The sequence below is a fragment of the Nothoprocta perdicaria genome, unplaced genomic scaffold (genome assembly GCF_003342845.1).
Source record: "Nothoprocta perdicaria isolate Ctin4 unplaced genomic scaffold, notPer1 scaffold_57, whole genome shotgun sequence".
Taxonomy (NCBI): Eukaryota; Metazoa; Chordata; class Aves; order Tinamiformes; family Tinamidae; genus Nothoprocta; species Nothoprocta perdicaria.
Genome location: NW_020455832.1, coordinates 2,545,615 through 2,568,085, shown reverse-complemented (window position 1 = coordinate 2,568,085; position 22,471 = coordinate 2,545,615). Strand labels below are relative to the sequence as shown.

The 22,471-nt window shown below is 39.9% G+C and overlaps 1 protein-coding gene across 1 annotated transcript in view; it reads left to right on the top strand.

Annotated features, from left to right (window-relative positions):
* SVIL (supervillin) overlaps nt 1–22,471 on the top strand; it is a 103,968-nt gene that overhangs the window by 71,222 nt on the left and 10,275 nt on the right. Inside the window, exons 17-29 of the mRNA XM_026048755.1 lie at nt 2,946–3,078; nt 11,802–11,949; nt 14,541–14,630; nt 14,715–14,801; nt 15,637–15,814; nt 16,230–16,402; nt 17,427–17,582; nt 18,289–18,425; nt 18,926–19,073; nt 19,201–19,346; nt 20,119–20,294; nt 20,399–20,543; nt 20,858–21,134. Coding sequence (XP_025904540.1) covers nt 2,946–3,078; nt 11,802–11,949; nt 14,541–14,630; nt 14,715–14,801; nt 15,637–15,814; nt 16,230–16,402; nt 17,427–17,582; nt 18,289–18,425; nt 18,926–19,073; nt 19,201–19,346; nt 20,119–20,294; nt 20,399–20,543; nt 20,858–21,134 — 1,994 coding nt within the window. The remainder of the gene's footprint in view (nt 1–2,945; nt 3,079–11,801; nt 11,950–14,540; nt 14,631–14,714; nt 14,802–15,636; nt 15,815–16,229; nt 16,403–17,426; nt 17,583–18,288; nt 18,426–18,925; nt 19,074–19,200; nt 19,347–20,118; nt 20,295–20,398; nt 20,544–20,857; nt 21,135–22,471) is intronic.

The window sequence follows — 22,471 nt, the reverse complement described above, 5'->3', positions numbered from 1 at the left end:
AAGCCTACAACCAGTCAGTCAATTTCTTTTGCTTAGCTATAGCTGATGCCAAGTATTCATAAACCTCAAAGCACATTTCTGCTAAAGATTAACCATTACACTTTGGAGTTCTCTTTTTCCTTTTACATTGACTAACTTTATCTTCCCATCCAGTGGATTTTGCTGGCTCTGTCAGGCATTCTTTCACCTTACAGAGGAACAGCTTTTCCACAGATGTAATGGTCCTTGGGCAGGACACAGACATGCTGCTCTAGATGAAAGTGATTCTCCACAGAGACATCCTTCACCAAAGCAACACGGTCCTTGCAGAGTGAGCGCATACCTGGTATGCTCAGAGTTACCTAGATGACGTGTAAGGATGGAAATTGTGATTTTCAGGGAAGATAACCAAATATTACTCAGACTTGCTATCACAGGCTAAATACTAGCTCTGTATTCTCATCCAGTAAAAAAGTTCCACTTAGCTCTTATTAGTTGAAAGTACAAAAAAAAGGTAGAATATTGAAAACTTGGTAGTGAATGGAAGCTTCTTCCCTTGCKTCAGATGCAATCTGGATCTGCAATCTGAGATGCAGTGGCAGATCTTCCCTTGCAGATGTCCTCTCTTCTGCAAATATGTAGTGAGGAAGTGAAGGGGAGCAAAGGCTCCTAYGTTTTGTATGTGTGTATATATATGCACATAGATAGATGGATAATATTGCCAATCCATGGATATGTTACCTATCTGTGGTGGAAGCCAGACAAAAAGGGAGTTTGACCAAGACCTTCAAGAAGAGAGAACCTTTGGAGGACTTTGTGTGGAGTGTTAGCTGTGTGTAACTGCCCCTTCCTGTACCTTCATGGAGAGCAAAGATGCTTCCAGGCCCTCCTGTGCTCTCCTGTGGGGAAGTCAGCTGTATGGCATGACCACCACTGCCAAGAGCTAGAGATACCTCTCTTACCTGGTGGACCTCCAACCTTTGCTCATCAGGAAGAGAMCAGCCTAAGATATTAGTTTTCAACTTTTTCTGATCTGTGATGCCAGAACGAGACTTCCTGGTATAGACAAGGCCACAATATAGTGAATTTAGGCACTCTAACGGCTGGCCTCCTTTTTGTACTTACTTTGCTTACGTTGGCCTCCAAGATTTATGAAGGACATCTGAAAGCAACTGGCCCTGGTGAGCGTGTGAAAGCCAGGCCTGTGTCCAGGTCAACACGTTTCCAGGCTAGCACTGGCAGTTCAGTCTTTCAGTATTACCACAGAAGAAGGATTTGTCACTTGTATCATTTTTTCTGTCTGGATACTTGCCAAAGCCCTTCAAGCGGCGCTCCTGGTTTAAGCAAAATCATGTTCAACTTGAGCTTATATTTCATTAATCCAACCTTTTGCTTCCACTGTGAAGGTATTTTACCATCCTGATGCTACTGGAGTTGTGATCATTCTCTCTCAGCAGCAGATGAAAAACAAGTCTTCAGAGCAAGCTGACCCAGATGAACAAAGATTTAAAAYGTTTTTCTTCTAGAAAAGACTAAAAGTAATTTTTCAGTTGGGAGAAAAAAAAAAAAAAGAGTAGACAGTAGGCCTTAGATCCATGGGTTAGACCTTGTAGTTGTCATATTTTTGCACATTTTTCTGGAGAATCAACTACTGTGCAGATTAACCAACCAACCTGGTGTGAGCTGCCTACGAGAACCAATTCAGCAGTTCTTGCATTTTTSCCTGTGCAAGGGGAGGCTTCAATTGCTGCCAAGTTAGAGCAGTCTGAAGAACTTCCAAAGTTTAAAATCATGTGTTGCTTTAGATTTAAACAGCAGAGAAATTTTCAGTTGTGTACTGGGCATATGTGTTTTTAAGGGGCAGTTTTACCACTTGAGACAGCAAATGTGTGGTCTTGTTCTAGGAGCGAGTTTTGTTACACATGTAAGTGAGGAATGGAGAGTTAATGTGAATCCAATGCTATGACAGAGGAGAAAACAGTGTCTTCAGAGAGACAGTAGCAGTTTTAGAGATTTTTCTTCTCCTAAGCAGGAAAATCGTGATCATTGCCCTTTTTTTTGTCTTTTTTTTTCTTTTTTTCTTTCTTTTTTTTTTTTCTTTTAAATGACTGCCAATTGGTCATCCCTGAATGTGTCAATGTGGTCGCAGGAAGCAGCTGCCCAAAACTTGGTTTCTGACTAGATCTGTGCAGTCTTAGTTTTCTTCTCCTTATTTCAGGACAAGACTTGGTGTGAGAATATCAGGAATCACATTTTGAAAACAAACCTCTATATCTTGTGGTTGGAATAGGTTGCCAATGCTTTCAATACAAATCCTGTTCAAACCTTAATAGAGATTAGAGTTCTGTATAGTCTTTAYTGAAATACTTTAGATAAGGAAAAAGCTGTGCAATAAAATCTGATTCTTTTTTCTACTTAAATTGTTAGTGGAACAGTGCTACTGTTTGCACAAGTACTCCAGATACACATTTTATGGAATACTCAGTTTCTGAAAGCTAGGAAATTCATATGGATATGAGTTTCCAAGGAAGTAAATTGAAGGCCATGTATCTATGCCCCTTGTATTCCTTGCTGATTCCCCATAGTCCAGAACTATTCAACTCAAGGTTTGTATGGAGACAGAGGTTTTGTTTCCAACAGAATTCATATCTGAACTAGTTCCCCTAAATGTTTTATAGTCAACAGAATAGTGGCCTATTTGTGTTTGCTGCACTGTACCTAGACTCTCTTCGCTGTATTCACAATTTCCAGTATCTGTCTTGAATCTAGATGCTTTTCTTTATCAGATGTTTCCCATTCAGTATGTTCAGTAAAGCCATGGTGTTTGTGAAAGTTAAATAGCTATAGTAAGTGTTACTTTTTAAAATTTACTAATATTTTGTACTGAAACGACAAAGATATCTTTTGAGAATAATGTTAAAGTTACAATATTGAAAGCCACGTTGTTGGCATGTTTTTTCTTCCAGGCTGGCATTGTTGAAGAAGAGCGGTGAAGAAGATTGGAAGAGCAGGCTTAGCAAAAAGCAGGAGTATGCAAAAGGGTCTGGCACAGATCGGACTGCACAGATGCAGGAAGTTGAACAGCTGTTGAAGAAAAAGGTAATTCTATCCTTTTTAGAAGAAAAAAAAAAAATCCCTGCTTGAAATACAACAGCTTTGAAGATGCATCCAACTAGATAGGCATGCCTAACTTCAGCTGCTAGTTCCTGCTACTCCTCTTGTCAGACTTGTTTAAAAAAACATTTTCTCCTGTCTTGAGAGCTCTTCAAATGAAAATATGGCTTTGCTTTCTTGACACCTACAACATTATTTGGAGGGTCTTTACGTTAGCAGAAGAAAAGCAGTAAGTGAGCTTGAAAGTCTTCTGGAGTTTATAGGTGTAATGACTGAAATCCCTCCCCCCACCCACAACATACATGGAAATGGTTTAAGAATTCAAGTATCCAAGGTTTTTGGTAAGGATAAGCTCGTTAGAATTTCACATTACTAAAGCTGTTGTCACAGGGTACATTCCTACCACTCAAAAGGTACATTCCTACCTTCTACCCTCTGCCATAATTTTGTCTCCTAGGAACACCGACTGTATGCAGGAACCCGAGGAACCATTTTGTCTCCTTGATGTTAAGGAATGGAGTGGGAGATTGAGGGGGAGAGGGAATATATTGAGAGAAGAATGTATGAGGGTTGCTGTTGGCACACACTACTGGTGCCTATACATTAATAAGTTGTGTGTTAGCTGTTAGCATTGAGGACCTGGTACCTGTACTGCTATCTAGGAGATTTTGTTTCAGACTAAAGCCGGTCTGCTTCTGTGGCCTGACTGCCAGTCAACAGCTGTAGTGTTCCATGGGCTCCGGGAGAGCACTCTGACCCTTCCAAAATGCCATGGACTGCCAAGACTGCTCTGCAATGTGAGAATGGCCAGGAGCTGTGCTTCACAAGCGTGCTCTTGATTCAGACTGAAGGGTGGACTCACCAAGAGGAAGTCATGTTTGACCAATATGATAACCTTCTACAAGGGGAGATCTGGCTGGATGGACGATGGGAAAGCCACGGATGTTGTCCACCTTGACTTCAGCAAGGCTTTTAACACAGTCTCCCTTAACGTCCTCATAGGAAAGCTCCAGAAGTGTGGACTAGATGGGTGGACAGTGAGGTGGATTGAGATAAAACCTGTTTTATAGATTTTGCCACTGGAGAGAGTGATTTTTGCATATAAACACTTAGTTATGGAAATACTGCTTCTATTAAAYAGCTAATATAGGTAAGCAGAGAGTAACAGAAAGTTTCCTTGTTCCATCAGTTTATGACAAGTAAGTTGTTACAGCCAGTTGCTACTGAGGATAATCTCTGTGCCTGGGCATGTAACTCATCAGTGGCAGTGTGTGAACTGCAGAGAAAAATGAGAAAATGGGGTTTGAAATTTGCTTTGTGGCTTTGGGGTTTTGCTTTGCTTTTAGTCCTGTTGACCTGGTCAAAAAAGTTCCTAGCAGTTCCTAGTTTGAGGATGTCCTAAAGCAAACAGTTTAAATGAGGAAAGCGAAATTGCAGTTGTATTTTTCATAGACCAGTCTCCAAAATGACAACTGTGGAGATCAGATTACAGATGTTTTCCAGCTAAAGAAAATGGGGCCGAAGGAGAAGCTTTAAGCAGCTGCCAAGAAGGCAGAGGCAGAACCTCTGCCGCTCTCCTAGCTCCTGGCACCCATCTCTTCCCTGCTGTAATCCCTCGCGCAGCAACTTCAGGCCGGCGTAGCAGGAGTYAGGCTTTGAACACAAGTAGGAGAGCGTGAAGAGCTTGCAGGCTTTGAAGTGACAGCAGTGGGAGCTGCGGTGACACTGGGTCACCTGCTGTGTTGGGTCACGTTAGCACTTGGATATAGAGAGCCCACACCCATGGATTTGCATTTCTGCCAAACTGCAGCGCTTGAATATATACAAAAAAAAAACCCAAATTTCTTCAACACACAACTCCTTAAACTAATATTTGTGATGCTGATTAATTATGTGATAAYGTTGAAATAAAGCTTTGCTGAGTTGACCGAACTTCTTACCACATGTCATAGTCAGCTGYCCTTAAATCTGAAAATATTATTAGTGATATTATTCAAAGATTGAAYGTTTCTAAAGGGCTGTGAGATTGCTATGTGCTTTAAAAACTTAGTGCCATCTGTTGTTATTTTAAAAGAGGTCGTCTGATTTGTTTTAGAGGTTTGATTATTGAAGCATGGATATATAAAACAGAAAATGTTAGAGTACATTAGATTTCTTGTAAACCACAGCAGTTGATGTTTATAGTCTTTTTATTAAAATAGTTATGTTGAATAGTGCTGTTTGGACAGTTCCAGTCAAAATGCTCCTGCGCAGCTGTCTGCCTGCTGAGATATTTCTCTAAATGTGTTATAGTCATTTCTGTGTGGCTAAACTGTGGAAAAGCCATAACATTCGTGGAAAAGTTGATAGAACAACTTCAAATGAGGGAGAAAAAAAAAATGGAATAAGGAATTAAATGTTTTGGATGAAGATTGGAGGTTCAGCATCTGTTTTGATGATTGCTCCACATAGGAGACAAGTTTGGAAGCCTTGAGGCGTTTTAAATTTTTCATATGTACAGTACAACATAGTTGGACTATCTACAGAATAGCTTTAACATCAGGGGAACAATTGTGAACTGTCCAGCTGAATAACTAAGATAAATGTCTTGGAAAAAAAGCATATTATTTGGGAAGAATATTTTGGGTTTGGTATGTCTATTAATCTTCTTAAGTGGATGGAAGTTTAGTGACTTCCAGGTTTTGTTTCCTGGGTGGAAAAAATAAGTAACTTTAAAATCCTTCCTTAGTATCAAAACACTGAGATTTACTGGAGTGAAAATTCTAAAAAATGTATTTTATGGTCAGGCATTTTTAAGACTATGTGATTAATGTCATTACCAGCTGCACCGCAACAGTGAATGACATTTGAAAATGTATTTAATTCTTGCAGCAAACTCATATTGTAAGTCAGTACTGGTGATAAGCACATTTGTACTAGAGTTGAACAGTCAGTACAAATTACTTTGGAAATGAAATTTATAAACTTTGATAGTCGAATGTCCTTTCGAAGTGACTTTCAGACAAAAAATATTAGTCTTTCTGTACCTAGCTTTATCTCATTTACTTACAGGGCATTCACTATGTGCTTGAATCCAGTGCTAACCAAAGCTTAAGCTGTAATAACTGGACTTTGTTTTGAGCAAAGCTGCAATGAACTGCACTTCCCAACCTTCTGTGCACTGGTTTTTGTTTGCTTTAATGTATAGAAAGAAAGAATTATGGATAACAATGCCATGTCTAATCRGGTGTGGGTAAGCCCAGCCTTGATGCAGGGGTTATTGTAGGTGGAATGGCAAATTCACCTTTGCTGAAAGCAACGGGCTTAGCACTTCCCTCCAGGTAGCATTTGAGTTCCTATTCCAGTTTTAGCACCATTCCTTCGTTTTATCTAGAAAGCAGCAGGTTTGTTATTTAGTAGGGACTGACTAAACTTGCAGCAGAACTATTCACTTTGTGGTAGACTTGGTTCATCAATGGCATGTGGAAGCAGACACAAAACCAAACAGCACGTGAAAAGGGTGTCTGGTACCTGTGCAGCTGAGTTCTGTGTTGAGCTGTAGTGATATTATTACTAACTTATATAATTCTTGCGTGGAATGGCTTCGGTAAATGTGCTGTTGCATTGTGAAGAGATTTATTTAATCTCTAGCTTTTCAGTAGGGAAGAAGTTTCTAGAAGATTAAAAGAATGAGGTTTGCTTTATGTTAAGAAATTAGAGGGAGAGGGACGACGTCTTTCCCCCCATCTCAATTTCTGACAATTTTTTTTCACTCTAATTCTTTTGCTCTGCTTCTGCCCTTCTCATAGGAACCTGTATATGCTTCTACTTATTCTCCTGCTATACCTGCTGTCTATAAATTTCATCCTTTTCTACCCACTAATCAGGTGAGCAAATTCTGCGTATTTTAAATCTACTTCTTTGAAATTGTTGCGCGTTTTAAAAATTTAAAAACTTGGCAAATGCTGCTTTTAAAAAATGTATTATGCACTATGTTGTGTATTATCCCTCAGTGTATATTCTGGTAGTGCTTCTTTTAGTGTTTCTTTTATGAAAAGTCCTTATCTGTTAGACTATGTAAATGAGAAATTATATCAAGGAGAAATTGTTGCACTTGTTTAGCCCTGAGAACTTGAAGTTGTTGAAAACTAAAAAGAATAATATGTAACTGCTCAGTTTTGCTTTTAGAATAAAATGCTGTGTACCCTTCGTTTTCTCTAAAGGATGCCCGTATACAAGTATAAAGCCTGATTTTTTGGAACAAACAAAGCAAACTCCTTTTGTTCAGAGGAGACCTTCCTGCAGTGCTTTCCCTTAGTGCCTGTCTGAAGGATACTGGCCTTGGTGCATCCTTCTGTTCTCCAAACAGAATCACCTTCCTGATTCTCTCTCTCTCTTCCTTTTTAAGGTCTGTAGTGCTAGTTTGAGAGAGTCAAGCCCTCTGATCTCTGACGAACGTCCTCCTTGGAGATGGAAGGTGAAATGCAGTGGAAACTTTCTGTTTAATTAATGGAGGGAGGAGTGAGGCAGACAATGACACCGAGCTACGAGGTGCACGTTCCCAAAGCAACCCGTGCCATTGCAGCTGAGCTGGGCTTGGCCTTGGGAACAGAGTTTGGCTGTTGCTGCCGCATACTGCTCAAAAGCTCTGTGTCAAGCTTTTCCTCAAGCCATGCCCCTACTTCTGCAAGTCCATCATAAGCAAACTGGACAACTTGTTAACAAAATCTAGATGATAAAAAATGAAAAGCAACTTTTTTTTTCAGCTAGCTATCTAAATTCTGCCTAGCATAATTAGTAGTAATAAATCTAAGGGGCAGTTACTTGTTGCTAGAGCAGAGGATGATGATGATGATAGAGAAGATTACCCCTTCTCTGTAAGCTCTGAATTTAGTATCATTTTATTGCTAGTTCGTTTCAGATCACCTATTCATTTTGTAGTGACAGAGCTCACTAACTTTATTTATGTAGAAGATAAATACATAAAATAGATGTAGAAAATAAATACAACATAATTACATTAGGCCCCCCAGTAGTCAGTGGAGAGATGCAGTCCTTCAGTGGCTGTTATCCCACTTATCTTAACAGAACAGCTGTCCCCAGAAGTGTTTGTCTTTCATTGACCATGATGAGATGCATCCTGCCCTCCTAGTAATCTTCTTCTATCCCAATGTCCGGGCATACATATATTATTTCTGGCAAGATAAATATTTTTTGTACTAAACATCCACTGAATAGATTTAAAAACAGTGTTCAGTTTTACTCAGACCACTTTTGGATAGGAAGATGTGCACTGGCATTGGAATTTTCTGCTTCTATCAAGACTCATAAATTTTCAGAGGAAAGCAATGCAGCAACTTTTGCATACTTTGTAGACTGTTGTGTTTATTGTGCTTTTCTTTAGAAACCTAAACTAGAGCAATTCTTTGCATTACAAAGCAAGTCAACATTTTTGGACACCTCTTCGGTATCTCACAGCATTGACTTTGCAAGGATTTCCCTTTGCAAAAAATACATTCTTAGCTCTCATTCTTGGTTTCAATTCCCCCAGCTAGGGGCAGTCCTATCCTCAATGTACAAAACCATGGAAATTTGTAGTGCACAAAATGGGGCAGTGCCCAGACATGGGCCACAAAAGGACTCTCAGGAAATGCACTGCAGCTCTAGAAGAGCCCCGGATGATCATCCTGCCTAGCCAAGCAATGCCCCTGTCTATTCCCCCGTCAAGTCCATGACACTTGGACTGAAAAATGGATCTTTTTATGGATCATTTAGGAATACCCTATTTTGATTCAAAAAAGCATTGAAGTATGGAAAAATCCACCACAATGAAGTATTTTTTTTTCTTGTGTAATTACCCTCAAAAAAAAATCATCGCTGATTAAGTCACATACCTTAAAGAAATCAGAGGTAACTGCGTTAACATATTTAATCATACTTGGTCTCATCAAACTTCCCATTCTGATTAGAGCTGTTTTCCATAATGCCGTGTGGAAGGGCATTCATTATGCGGCGGCGCTTTGATTCTTCCCTGATTACGTTGTACAGCTGATCTGCCCGTGATTATCTGGAACAAAACCCAGCTTAGGGGACATGACTTAACTGGCTCCAATTCAGCTTCTTCAAAGTATTGTCCCTGTCCTGGCTTTTACCAGCCCTACAGAATTTCCATGTATGAAGGTTCTTGTTAAAACCTAGGCTTGTGTTTGGGGGATTTCCTGGGGCACTTATTCCATGTGGTTACCAACTTGTCTCACTTGTTGTATTCTAATTTTGTTTTAGGAACTTATTCTTTGTCTAAAATAATTCATATAAATGAAAAATGACTGCATCCTTTTCACTACAGATTAGGATATTTATTTGAATGCAGCTGCATTTTTGCTTAATGAAAAATAGGCTATTATTGTTGCTTGTCTTGCTAAACTTTTACTTATTCCTGATAAAACTAAAATAACTTCTTGCTTTGGCTTTATATTGATGTCTTTAGCATGCATATCTAGAGTGCACATTTTACCCCAAATTTTATACTTGATATTCTGTTTTGATTTTTCACTTTTAAACAAGTTTTCTCCCAAACAGAACATGCTTTAACCAGCTCACTCCTCCAGAAACACTGCCATGTAGCACGTTTAAAGCATTCTTACTTTAAACAACTATACTTTTSTTTTTCATCAAGACTGTTCCCATAAATGAAATGTGGATTGTTTGCAAGTATCAGTTTCTCTTGTTGATTAATAGAGACATGGGGAAGGTGAGAGTTGTGATGCATTAGCTTGAAGCCTAGTGTGGATTTGCTCTGAAATCCATGATATGTGTCCCCCCACCTGATTTTTAGGAATTTGGGGATGCTTTGCCCAGTGGAACGGCTTGAAATCCTCCATAAGGCAATGTTTGTTTCTGCATAAGTTTCTACTTTGTTCAGTCTTAAGACAGGCCTCCAGAATTACTCACCATCTTTATGATTTATATGTGTTATGATTAACGCACAAGCATTCCAGATCTGTGCCCTCAGAATTTCCAATAGCTCTGCAGTCCCTGGAGCTTTTGGTATTCTCTGGAGACAAAACTTAAAGTTAGTCTTCTTCCAATTTTATCTATAAAAATAATAACACTTTTAAAATTCCTGACTCAGCTTCTTTGTGCCTCTCCCACATTCCTTACCCAGCCCCCATGTTGAAATCAAAGCCAGGATCCTTGTTAACTTAGAAGAATGTTTTGTGTATGAAATTCCTCTTTTTGGTTTCATTAGGTATATTCCAGTTTCCTGCCCAGGTCTCCTTTAGTGCCTTGCTGTGGTTTGCTCTACCAGCAATTCTCACGAAGGTGGCCGCACTTCTAACGTTGGAATAGGAGCAAATTCGGAGGGGAAAAAAAAAAACACAGAAATTACTTTAAAATTTTTCCTTATTTAAAGTATTCGGAGACTCTTCTAGAAAAACAATCTCTAATTGCATAGACTTGAATTTTGTGGTTTTATATTAAGCATTTGAAGTTCTAAGAAGAGAAGTATTTACCTTGAATTGATTTATTCATCATTGCTGATTTCAAATATAATAACACTTGGTGTATCTTTTCCTCTGTCTTGACACTGAGAATAGGATTTATTTCACGTTTACAAGCTTTGCCATTATTTTTCATTTTCCCTGTGCACTTTTATGAGCTAGAGTTGTTCTAAAACTTCAAATTTTCATGCAGTTTCTCAATTCTGGCAGTTAGATTCCAACGAAAAATGCCAAATAGCACCCAACGTGGGAATAATTCTAGAGCTGACAGCTGTGTGCTGTAAAACTACTCTTTGATGCTTGATTTCTATGGAGTATAATCCCTGAAATGTTACCTACCCTTGAAGATGGATGTGTTGAAGCAATATGTCTTTGGCCTGACCTAGCTACAGCAGAAAATGTAAATTCAGGCTTCTTCCTATTCCACCTTCAGCAATGGTCTCTGTTGGGAGGCTCCTAAGGTGCTTAGTGCTCCTCGCTGCCTCTAATCACTTAAGCTGCTGGATGCCACCTGCTGAAGCCAGCAAGGAAAGCTCAGGGTGACACCTTCGTCCCAGCCCTCCCCTCCGTCTTCCCCCTTCCTCAGGCTCCCAAAAAAGATAAGGAAGGGGGAAAAAAAAGTCATAATGATGGTCAATGGGGAAATGCTGAGAAGAGCAAGCTGACCTAAACCCTGCAGTGAGTATTTCTGGAGGGAGAGAAGGCTGTTAATCCTGCCTGGAGAATTAAGTTATTTTAGGAGAGCAATCCCGAAACTGCAAACTCAAGCTGCATTTTAGCTGTTCAGTGTCACCTGCAAATCTGCACACTCGAAAACATCTTTTGAAAGTCAGATTAGTGAGCTCACTAGTGTGGCAAGTAACATTTGAATAAAAATAAAACAAAGTCTAGGAAATTATAGCATTACTCTGTCGTAATTTGTTTTCCTTAGAGGTAAGGGAGGCAGTCTGCCTTGTCTGGCAGTTTGAAGAAAAGATCAAAGATCATACAGAGCATGGAGCAAATTTTCCCCCGCAAATTTTCCCCCCTGTGGTGGGGCAGCAAAGTAATGGTCCTGCTAAGGGTCAGGGTCCCTGAGCTGTTTCTCTGCCTTTCCTTTATTAACTTGTGCTGCTGTTCTCTGGCCTGTGTAGCTTGCAGTTACAATGTTCAGCCAGTCCTGTGCTCTGTCATGGCCAGTGTGTCTATTTTTAAACATTCTCTTTCTCTCTTCACCCCGAAAAGCAGAGAATAGCAGATAACCAGGAGAGTCAAATGACCATTGAAGAAAGAAAGCACCTGATCACTGCTCGAGAAGAAGCCTGGAAATCCAAGGGTAAAGGAGCAGCCAATGACTCCACACAGTTCACTGTAGCTGGCCGAATGGTAAAAAAAGGTCAGTGAAGCAATAATCCAAATATAAACAAGCCAGGGCTTATCTGTCTAGTCAAAATAGTCAGGCTAAAGTTAAGCAGAAACAGCATCCATATTTAGCAAGAGGAGGAGTGTTTATCTTCAGTGGAATATCATGCCATGGGGTTGTTGGCTGCCGCTTCCCATGGCAGTGGGTGCTGGCTCGTGTTGTCCCGCGTTGCTGCGCGACCGTCCCGTGTGTGCTGCCCTCCCTGACTGGCAGCAGTCAGTCACTTGAACACTCACCATCCTTTCTTTGCCTCCAGTCCAACTCGGCAGCTGGTTTATTCTTACTTGATTTGTGCTTGAAAATCAGGTGTGATGTCTAGAGGCAAGTTGAGAAGTCCATCTGGTGCTGGTGCATGCCCCACTCCTATAATCACTGGGGATCTTTAGCAAATGTGTTATTTTTATGAACACTGTTTTGGAAAACAACTTGGAAGTGCTGAGTGTGGCTGGTGAAATGACTGCACAGACTGTGGCACAGAACCAGGGAGTACAATTGACATGGGACCAAGGCTGACCTTTATGGGGCCCTCTTGTATTCAGCCAGTCACCATGTCCAGATAGGGCCATTCTCTTGCAGTGGAATCTGTGAAGGTCACCCATGGCAGAAATATAGCAGGTCATGCAGGGGACCTGGGAAGATGACAGCTTTTGGAAGAAGGCACATGAACTGCAGGATCCTTTGTAGTTAGAGGATACTAAATCTTGTGCGATGAGAGCCTAATTATTAAAAGCAGTAACAGAGAACCTCAAGTTATATAATATAACAACCAAAAACCCAGGGAGCAGTTCATTTACGGGTGCCCTTCCCATTCCAGATGTTTTTCCACGGGCCGTTTTCTCCCCACAGCCTCCTCCTGCGATGCAAAGCGCGCTCTCCTGGCAGACACCCAGCGAGATAAGGCTGGGAGCTGCGGGCAGGAGCAGTTGTCTTAGCTGCTGTTTATGTTGTGCAGCTGCCAGCCAGCCCCATGGTCGGCGCTCCAGGATGAGCCCGTCGTGGAGGGCTGCCAAGAACAGGGTTCAGTGGCCTGACAGCTCCTGGCCGGGCTCCTTTGCCAAATAGATTTGTCTCAGGGTAGGAAGGGAAGCTGATAGATTGTGCTGTTAAAGGCAGGGGGTGGAAAAATCTCTTGAAAGGGTCCCTGTGGGTTCTATGATCAACCTTGTGAGAAGAACTGAGTAGTCCCCTGACAGTAACATCAAATATAACAGCCCAAGCAGGATTTTATTCCTCTCTTCTCTTTTTGTTGCCTAGAAGAGGTTGGTATCATGGTAAGTTTTAAATTTAAAAGAGGAGGGGTAAACACCATGACTCACAAATGAAATCTGTGTCATATACAGGTGAACAGATGCTCTGTTTTAATTGTTTTTTTATGGATGAATATTTTTCAATCTTAACTGGAATGTGATTTTTTTCAGTAACATCTGAACCTGTTCTTGATGTGAGCTTGTCACTAAGGCTGAAAATACGATGAAAAATAGAGTTTCTTAAGTAGCAAGGTGTTTTGTTTGTTTTTCGTAAAAAAGCTGCTTGATTATATTCTTCATGGTGTTCAGAAATGATGGATTTACTTGGGCTTTCCAAATTTCCTTCATGTTTCCGTATAAATAGTGGAAACAGCATATTGACTCAGTACAACATCAGTTTATCTGGTGAAAACAAAGTCTTTAAACTTAAGTGACTCAGTAATTCTTAAAGTATAGCTAAGTGGGAAAAAGACATTAGAGGAAGTTTAAATATCAGTTTCTTCTTTCACTGAAAATCTAATCAACGATCAATAATATATCAATTCATTGCTACAGTATCGTTTTCCACCTAAACAAAATCTTTAAACCTTTGTAGTCCCACTCTTACTGGAGCTATGTAGATTCACATGAAAAGAACAAAACAAAAATCCTCTGCTTTTATCCACTGGATCGAGAAAGAATTGCATTATGTAAGTTACTGGAAAGTAGGGAAGAAAATACAAACTTAATTCATTTGGAGTATCTCTGGATATAGTAGAGACTCTTAATTCTAATGCCAGTTCTTCATCTTCTTTAATAAAGCCACAGGATCCAAAAGTAACTGCTTATTCCAGAGAGGGCCTGCACAGGTCAAATGCATTCTGCTGTTTATTAATAGAGATGGATCTAAATAAAAGTACTAGAAAAGTCTCTCTAGATTCCCTGCAAATGGTGCATATTTTTGTTCAGAATGGGTACATGTTTCTAGGATGGGGCCTGTGGTAAAATTCACATCCAAACTAAAAGCCATGTTAACTATTTACCTTTAGAACTGAGGAAAGAACTGTACTTTGGAGAGCTTATTGCTCTGCTTACAGGCTCCTGGAAACAAGGCTTGGTTCTCGGGAAGGGGACGGTTTGGGATTGCTGTTGGTCAAGGGGCAGAGAGGGCAGCACTGGCATCCCTAATGCAACATTCGTGGAGGCCAGCGAGGCACAAGGAACTGCCAGAAGTGGCGACTGCCTCACCTGCTTTCCCAAATAGCTTCCCATATTGTCACTGCTGGAGATGTGGGTTGATTCAGTATTACATTTCTTACGTTCTTTGCTCTTATACAGGTCTGGCTTCTCCAAGTGCCCTAACTCCAGTAGCTTCCCCTTTCTGCAACAGGCAGAAGTCTACCACGCCAGTTACAAAGCCCTTAGAAGGTAAGGAATAAAAATGCCTGAAATATTAAGACGTTTGCATTATTTAATTTCCACTTAAAAATTTTTACTTTCTGTTTTACTTAGAAATTGAGGCCAGGCCTGATATGCAATTGGAGTCAGATATGAAACTTGACAAGCTGGAGTCATTCTTGGGAAGACTGAATAACAAAGGTTTGTAGAGTTACCAAAGAAGGCAATGTATTCACTATCTGACTTCAGTAAATGACTTGAAGTATTTCTTAAAGTGTCTTGTAATGGAAACTTAATATTTCTTTGCTCAGACTGTACTGGTCAGGCAGCTTGTTTTCCTGATTTAAAAAGAATACCTTATATTGTTGCATAACAAATATACAATACAATTAATTACAAATTCTGAAAAACATTCTATGTTTTTCTGCACCTTCTTAAAAACACACAGCCACTCTGAACAATATTGTTGAAACAGCTCCACGAGTAGTGTAATCTTTTTGAAACCAAAACAGGACATAATACTGCCTCCAAGCATAAAGTCCTACATCCATCTTCCTGCTGTTTTGAAAACTTGCTTCCTGTAGCAGCCTGTACAGCTCCCTGCTAACTTGTTAGCTGTAGATAAAGCTGTCTAGAGTTCTCTGTGTCCATCGTGTGTATGTCCTCCATGTTGCAAGGCAAAAATCCATTTGTAATTTGTATAGTGTCCCTGTCATCAGTGCAGGTGCTCACCAGAGGAAGCACTAGCAGTGTATTGTGATAGTGACACATTAGTAATCAGCAGTCTCTTTTCTACATGTGGTTCTGGTCAAGGGAAGGAATTATTTGGTGAAGGACAAAGTGGTTCCACCAAAAGTGGTGGCACGTGAGTAGCAGTTACTCTTTTATCATTCTTTTCTAACTGACTTTGCCACTGCCATCCCATTCCCACAGAAATTCTGTCAACCAATAAAAAGTGTATGTTTATGTCTTTTAGAGTTAGACACCCTAGTACAGTTATTTACTGTGGGGTGTTTTGCTTTGCTTTTTTCTGCAGTTGCTGGAATGCAAGAGACAGTGCTAACGGTTACAGGAAAATCTGTGAAAGAGGTGATGAAGCTGGATGATGATGAAACGTTTTCCAAATTTTACCGCCACGTGGATTTCCCTTCCTCTTCAGTGCCTTTGGAGCTTGATGAGGACTTTGATGCCATCTTTGATCCTTCTGCACCAAAGTAAGAGCTATGACTTTGTTTTGAATCCATGGAGCAATTGTTTCATGGTCTCTTAGGAGTTGCCAAAATGCTCTATTGCTTCATTCCTCTCCACTGGTAAGGTGGTTGGGGTGGGATGGAATACAAGACGCTTTCCTCTACTGAAAGGAAACTCATTTGAGAACTGCCCCTTAACTTCTTCAAACACAACACCAAGATGGTCATAATGTTCAGCTTCAAGTCATTTTGTAGATGTCTTAATACTGTGCATGTCCCGTTCTTCAAACATCTCTTGAATCCCTTCTCTGCCTGGATCCGTGAACAGACCCTGATTCCCTCCCAAATGTCACACCCTAAGTCAAAGTAAATCTCTCGTCATTGGATGCTTCTGACTAGGAAAATCAGCTGGTGATGATAAACACTACTTGTTTCTCAGGTTAATATCTTCTGTAGCAGAGCACAAACGTGCAGTTAGGCCTGTGCGCAGAGTTCAGTCCTCAAGAAACCCTCTTAAAATGCTGGCAGCGAGAGATGATATTCTCCATGAATATACAGAGCAAAGGCTGAACGTCGCCTTCATGGAGTCAAAGAGAATGAAAGTAGAAAAAAGTAAGTTAAAAGGATCATTTGTATAAGGCTTGTCTTGCTATTTAAATGACAATTAAAGAAACCTAAAGAAACAGAGCATGTTCTCTGAGAGGCCATAAATTTATTGAGTTATGTAGGGCTGAATGTAGATTGGCGTAGGAGATCTGGAGAAGAGGGCATACTTGGCTCCTCAGTTTGGGGTCCCTGCCTGTCTCAGACTTGAATTGGCCTCCCTGGCTTCCGCTGGTTGACTTCCATAGAGGATCAGTGCTCTGTGGCAGGGCGTTTTCTTGTGACGTTGCCTGAGAACCAAACTGTCAGCAAGAGAGATTATTGAAAACTCTACTCAAAGGTTTGTCAAGCTGCATTTACTGTTTGGGGGAAGAAAAATCCTTGCTGCTTTTGAATAAAGGGTGATCATCTTTAAGAATTGCCTATATTGATGAAAACGTTAATTATACATGTAAGATTTTATTGCCATTTGAAGAGAAGCATTCCCTTGAATTACAAACTCAGTGCTTTGTCTTTGGTTGAGAAATAGACAGAAGTTGCCAAGAATTGAGGCTTTAAGTTTACTGTAAAGCATCACTAAGACTTTGAAATGGAAATAGCTGTTGCATCATACTGGCTGAGACCAATTTGAAGAGAATTTCAGTTAATTAGCCTTGACTACTCTGGTCTCTTTTTCATCATTAATCACTTATATGGCATTGCAGAGCTGCACAGTACTTCACAAAACATTGAGTAAGACATGTTTCCTCCCAAAGTTGATATTTCTGCCAAATAACATAATTCTGACAGTTGGCTGTCAGATGATATCTAGAAACGTGGGTATTCCTAAACCCACAAAGCTTTTATGCTAGCGGTTGATCCAAGTTCAATCTGGGTTTGCTGTTGTCATTGAGAAAGAAACAAAAAAGAAAAAAAATGAAATATTTTAGGAAAATATTTTTAAATGTAGAGACCACATCTTTTTTTTTTAATAATCTTTGACCTCTTTCTGGTTTTTGTTTGCTTGCTTTCCCTCCTATTTGTTATGCACAAGTGTCTGCAAACTCGAACTTCTCAGAGGTAGCCCTTGCTGGACTGGCGAGCAAAGAGAACTTCAGCAGCGTTAATCTGCGGAGTGTTAACCTGACAGAGCAGAACTCCAACAACAGTGCTGTGCCCTACAAGAAGCTCATGCTGCTGCAAGTTAAAGGTATCCTGCAACTGCTTTTACTTGCTCTGTAGCAACTCTAACAGGAGTTGCAGTCTATACTAATAAATTATTATGAAATCAATTATTATTTAGAAATTACTATTATTAGAAAAATTACGTCCACAACCTAGAGTGAGAACTCTGTGACACAACAACAAAAAAACCCTCTCATAAATTTGCCTTATGGTCACTGGTCCCTTCTCTGTAGGGTGCTGGAATGCTGCAGGAATTCCAGTAGAAAATTTTGAAATGTGCTGTTTTTTCCAGGGCTGATAGTAAGTTGGAAGTTGTACTACAGTGTTCTTGCTCCACATATTCTTATAATACATAGTGCTGTATCTGCTGCAAAATACTAGCTACTTTTTTTTGCTGAAGTAAAATTCTTAAAACCTTGCTACTTAGGAAATAGTGCCATAGCATCACTTAGGCAAATGTAAATGGCTCTGGAATTTGACTGCTTCTTTGCTCTTTGCTTATTCTCTTTCCTGAAGGACATAAAGTTGGCAAAACAAGAATAAAAAATAATAGAAATATTAGTTTATAGAAGGCAACCCTTCTCCCATCATAGTATTAATTCTTCCATAAAAGTTCCTTTCCGTATATTTTACTATATGTGCTGGGATGATTTTCCAAAGCAATTGGACCTCGGAGAATGGCAATAGTGTTCATAGCAATATAATTAGCCTCGTTTTATCTTTATCTATAGGAAGAAGACATGTTCAAACAAGATTAGTTGAACCAAGGGCCTCCTCACTGAACAGTGGAGACTGTTTCCTGCTGTTAACGCCACATTATTGTTTCTTATGGGTAGGAGAGTTTGCAAATGTCATAGAAAAAGCAAAGGTTAGTACTCATTTAAACTAAACTAGAATTTTAGTGTGTATATCTGCCTTTCATGTAATTAATTTTTATCTTAGTAAAGTGGGAATTTACTGTTAATGACAACAGGTACGCAGGCAGGATTCCTGTAAATATATTTTTGTCTGTGTACTGAATGAAAAGTTACATAGGCGTGTGCAGGTTGCAAAAGTGTGAGAGAAAATAGGATATCCTCAGGAAACGGATTTGCACTCAACCAAAATAATGTCTGAATTGCAGGATGTCCATTTTATTCCTATGTCACTTAAGTTCAAGCCTTATTTTAAGGCAAATGAAAGAATGAGTGTATTTCTGTAACTTTTCCTTTAGTATTTGTTTTTCTTTAGTGCAACAGAAATAATGACCGATTTGTCTGCTCTTTGCTGTATTGTATCCTATCTGCTTTTGCCTTCTCCCTGAACATGGTATGCACAAGAACGCCAAAGACTTAAGCAATTTTGTTCAGATCACTGTTAATCTCTTAGGCTTCAGAACTTGCAACTTTAATTCAGACAAAGAGGGAACTTGGCTGTAGAGCTTCTTATATACAGACAATAGAAGAAGGAATAAATACCCATACCCATGCAGCCAAAGACTTCTGGAAACTCCTTGGTGGCCAGACAAATTACCAGTGTAAGCATTCTTACTTCTAGAATTACAGTATCTGGTATTTTATTGCAGTAAAACATTTGAGCTGGTTCTTCCCAGTGAAAAGAATTAGATGTTTAAAAACATTGTTTTTGACAATCTTTTCCTTAAGCTGCTGGAAGTCCTGAAGAAGATGAAGTATATGAAGCTGCAATAATAGAAACAAATTGCATTTACCGCCTTGTAGAGGATAAACTCATTCCTGAGGATGACTACTGGGGGAAGATGCCAAAATGTACCCTGCTACAGCCAAAAGAGGTACTGGGCCACTTACTACTCCTGTAGTAAGTACAGGGGTATACAGATTATATGACTTTCAGTAATTGCAAATGCTCTTAGAGAGGCATACTGAAAAACTAGTCCTCTGTGTTTCTAAAAAGGTTATTTACAATGCAGTGTAAAATACAATACATTGGCTATCTACAGTATGATGCAGTTCTCTACGAAATTGGAACTTGTCTTTTTGAAAGTGAAATTCTACTCACAAGCATAAATCTGTTTCACTTAGTCATGCAGTACAAAACAGGTGGCATCTGAAAATGTATTCTTAGCAGACTTTTTCCTTGAAACAGCCACTGCACCCAGCTRAGAAGGACCAAGAGCAGATTTCCAAAATGAAGACACCATATAATAAATACACCAATAGACACTTACCTGGGCTGCATGTTCTTTTGGCCTTTTCCGGTTGCTTTTCCAGGATAAAGTATGGGTCTACACCTTGGTGAAAGCTGCCATAATTGGGTAGTTTTCAGTCATGCAACAGACTCATTTTTTTCCTAGTAAGGACTCTGTGGTTTGGTAGTGACTTGAAAAGACTCCTCCTAGTGTCCCCACTGAGGCTTCCAGTCAGCCTCAGGAGGTAAATGTCACAGACCACTGCCCCACACTTGGTTTCATTGCCAGCTACACACTCAGACAGCTGGAAGGGCTCGTGTTAAATGCACTGGCAGCCTGTGGTTCCAGGAAACAAGCCCTCACCTGACCTGATGGTTGGTTTAAGGTTCTAATCTGGGTGTTGGGTTTGTTTTAGGTGCTGGTGTTTGACTTCGGCAGCGAGGTGTATGTGTGGCACGGAAAGGAAGTTACTTTAGCACAAAGAAAAGTGGCTTTTCAGTTGGCGAAACACTTGTGGAACGGCACCTTTGACTACTCCAACTGTGATATCAATCCTCTGGACCCGGGGGAATGCAATCCCATCATACCCAGGTACCAGCGTTGGGGTTCAGGCTCGTTGTGGAAACGGGTATAACATGTAGGCACTTGCCCTTATGCCAGAGTACAATCTGATTCTATCTTGTTTACTTCTACAGAAAGGGACAAGGGCGTCCAGACTGGGCAGTCTTTGGCCGACTCACGGAACATAATGAGACCATATTGTTCAAAGAAAAATTTCTTGATTGGACAGAGCTAAAGAAACTCAATGAGAAGAATTCCAGTGAATCACTTCACCAAAAGGTGCATATAGTACTCATGCCTCGTGTTTCTCAAGAGAGTGACTTAGTTGGGATGGAAGGCTGAGAAGACAAGGATACAAGGATCCTTATCTTTAGGGCTTTGACATGGTGGTCAGAACATCACACCTATAGATGGGGAACCTATAGAGTCATTTCTTACTCCCCTATGTAGAGCAGCTAAATAAATGGTTTTGCTTGGCATCAAACGATGACGAGATATCAAGTTTTGAAACACACACCAGTCAGACTTTGAAACTGTGGATCAAGAAGAAAACAGTTGTGCTCAAAGAAATCTTCTCTGTATTTTTTCCACAGGAAGAATCCAGATCTGATTCTAAACCTTATGATGTTATGCTCATGGTAGCTGTGCCCCAAACTACTGTGGGCACAGTCTTGGATGGAATGAATATTGGCCGGGGCTATGGACTTGTAGAAGGAGAAGATGGGAGGCAGTTTGAAATTATCACTGCATCTGTAGATGTCTGGCATATCCTGGAATTTGATTATAGTAGACTGCCTAAACAAAGCATAGGGCAGTTCCATGAGGGAGACACATATGTGGTTAAATGGAAGTACATGGTTAGCACAACAGGTGGGTGAACATTTCCATTTCATCCTGCTAAAACACTGACTGCAGCAAAAAATGCTGCTGTTAGTGGTGAGTGATCACTTCCTTGCATGTGATTTGTCCAGCTAAACAAGCAGTTTAGCAGCTATTTCAAAGATCAGAAATGGTAATTCAGCCATTCCTGCCCATTAAGATGTAGAGCTTATGATTAAAAAAAGAACAGTTATTTTTTCATACATCAAATATAATATTGTCCATCTCTGCTTTTACCCAACAGCTATGTTGTACGTGTTCACAGGACAGCTCATTAAGGCAGAATTGTGCCCACAGCTTAACACCAAAGTAAATAGGCAGCTGGATTAATGACAGTGGTCTGAATGTCTTGCGAGAGAGGTAGGCTTAGCAACAAGGGAAGCTTTTGCTGGGTAATGGAGAAGAGTAACAAATGAAAGCAAAAGCCCTTGCCAACTCATAAAATTAAAGTGGCGGGGGGAAATAGCTGTCCTGTTTGCTGGTTCTGGAAAGCATTTGCAATGGGTTTCAATCTCAATGGAAAAACTGTAAGTATATTCTAATAAAGTGCCTGAGAGCAGGTAAATGCTGAAAATCAGTCAGCTTGGGTTTTGGAACTCTTGCCTCTGGCACCAAAATAAAGAGGTGGGTTTGTGGTAAGTGAAATAGGAATAGTATAAGAAATGATTGCTTCAAATAGGAAAATATCAAAATTGGTTGCAGTAGAACCAGCTATGCAGCCTCAGACTTTTAGCTAGAAAAAAAAACAGCTTTTCTTCAAGATCATTGGTCTCAACTACCAGAGAATACAGGAAAAGTACTGAAGCCTCCAAGTCTGGGGAGAAATGGGTGAAACTAGCACTGAACCATAATAGAGTTTTTATACATGTGGGTAAAAATATGTTCTATTACTAGGAAATTTAAAATAAAACCTGATTTTTAGTTTAGTTGTCTTGAAAATATTCATCAAAGCATAAATATGTGAATTTGGGTTGAATTTTTGTATAGTAGGTAACATTTACATGGGCTAAATGTACAGATAAGAACACAAAAATAAATTTCAGTGAATACTGAATAAATAACATAAAAATCAGTGAATACTGATTTGAGTATTTCTCCTTGGAAAAACAGGATAGTCTCTCCTGAGTATGTCAGTTGGACGCTACTCAAGGCTGCTGAAGTCAAGGCAGTGTGGTTTTATTTATTTTTTATTTAAAGAGTCTGGTTTAAAGCTCTTGATTTTGAGAATCTTGGACTAATTATATCTGTTTGTTCAGTATTCACTGGAAAGATTCAAATATTCCATCACTGGTTTCATTGCTGAAGTTCACTTACTCTGAACATTATTG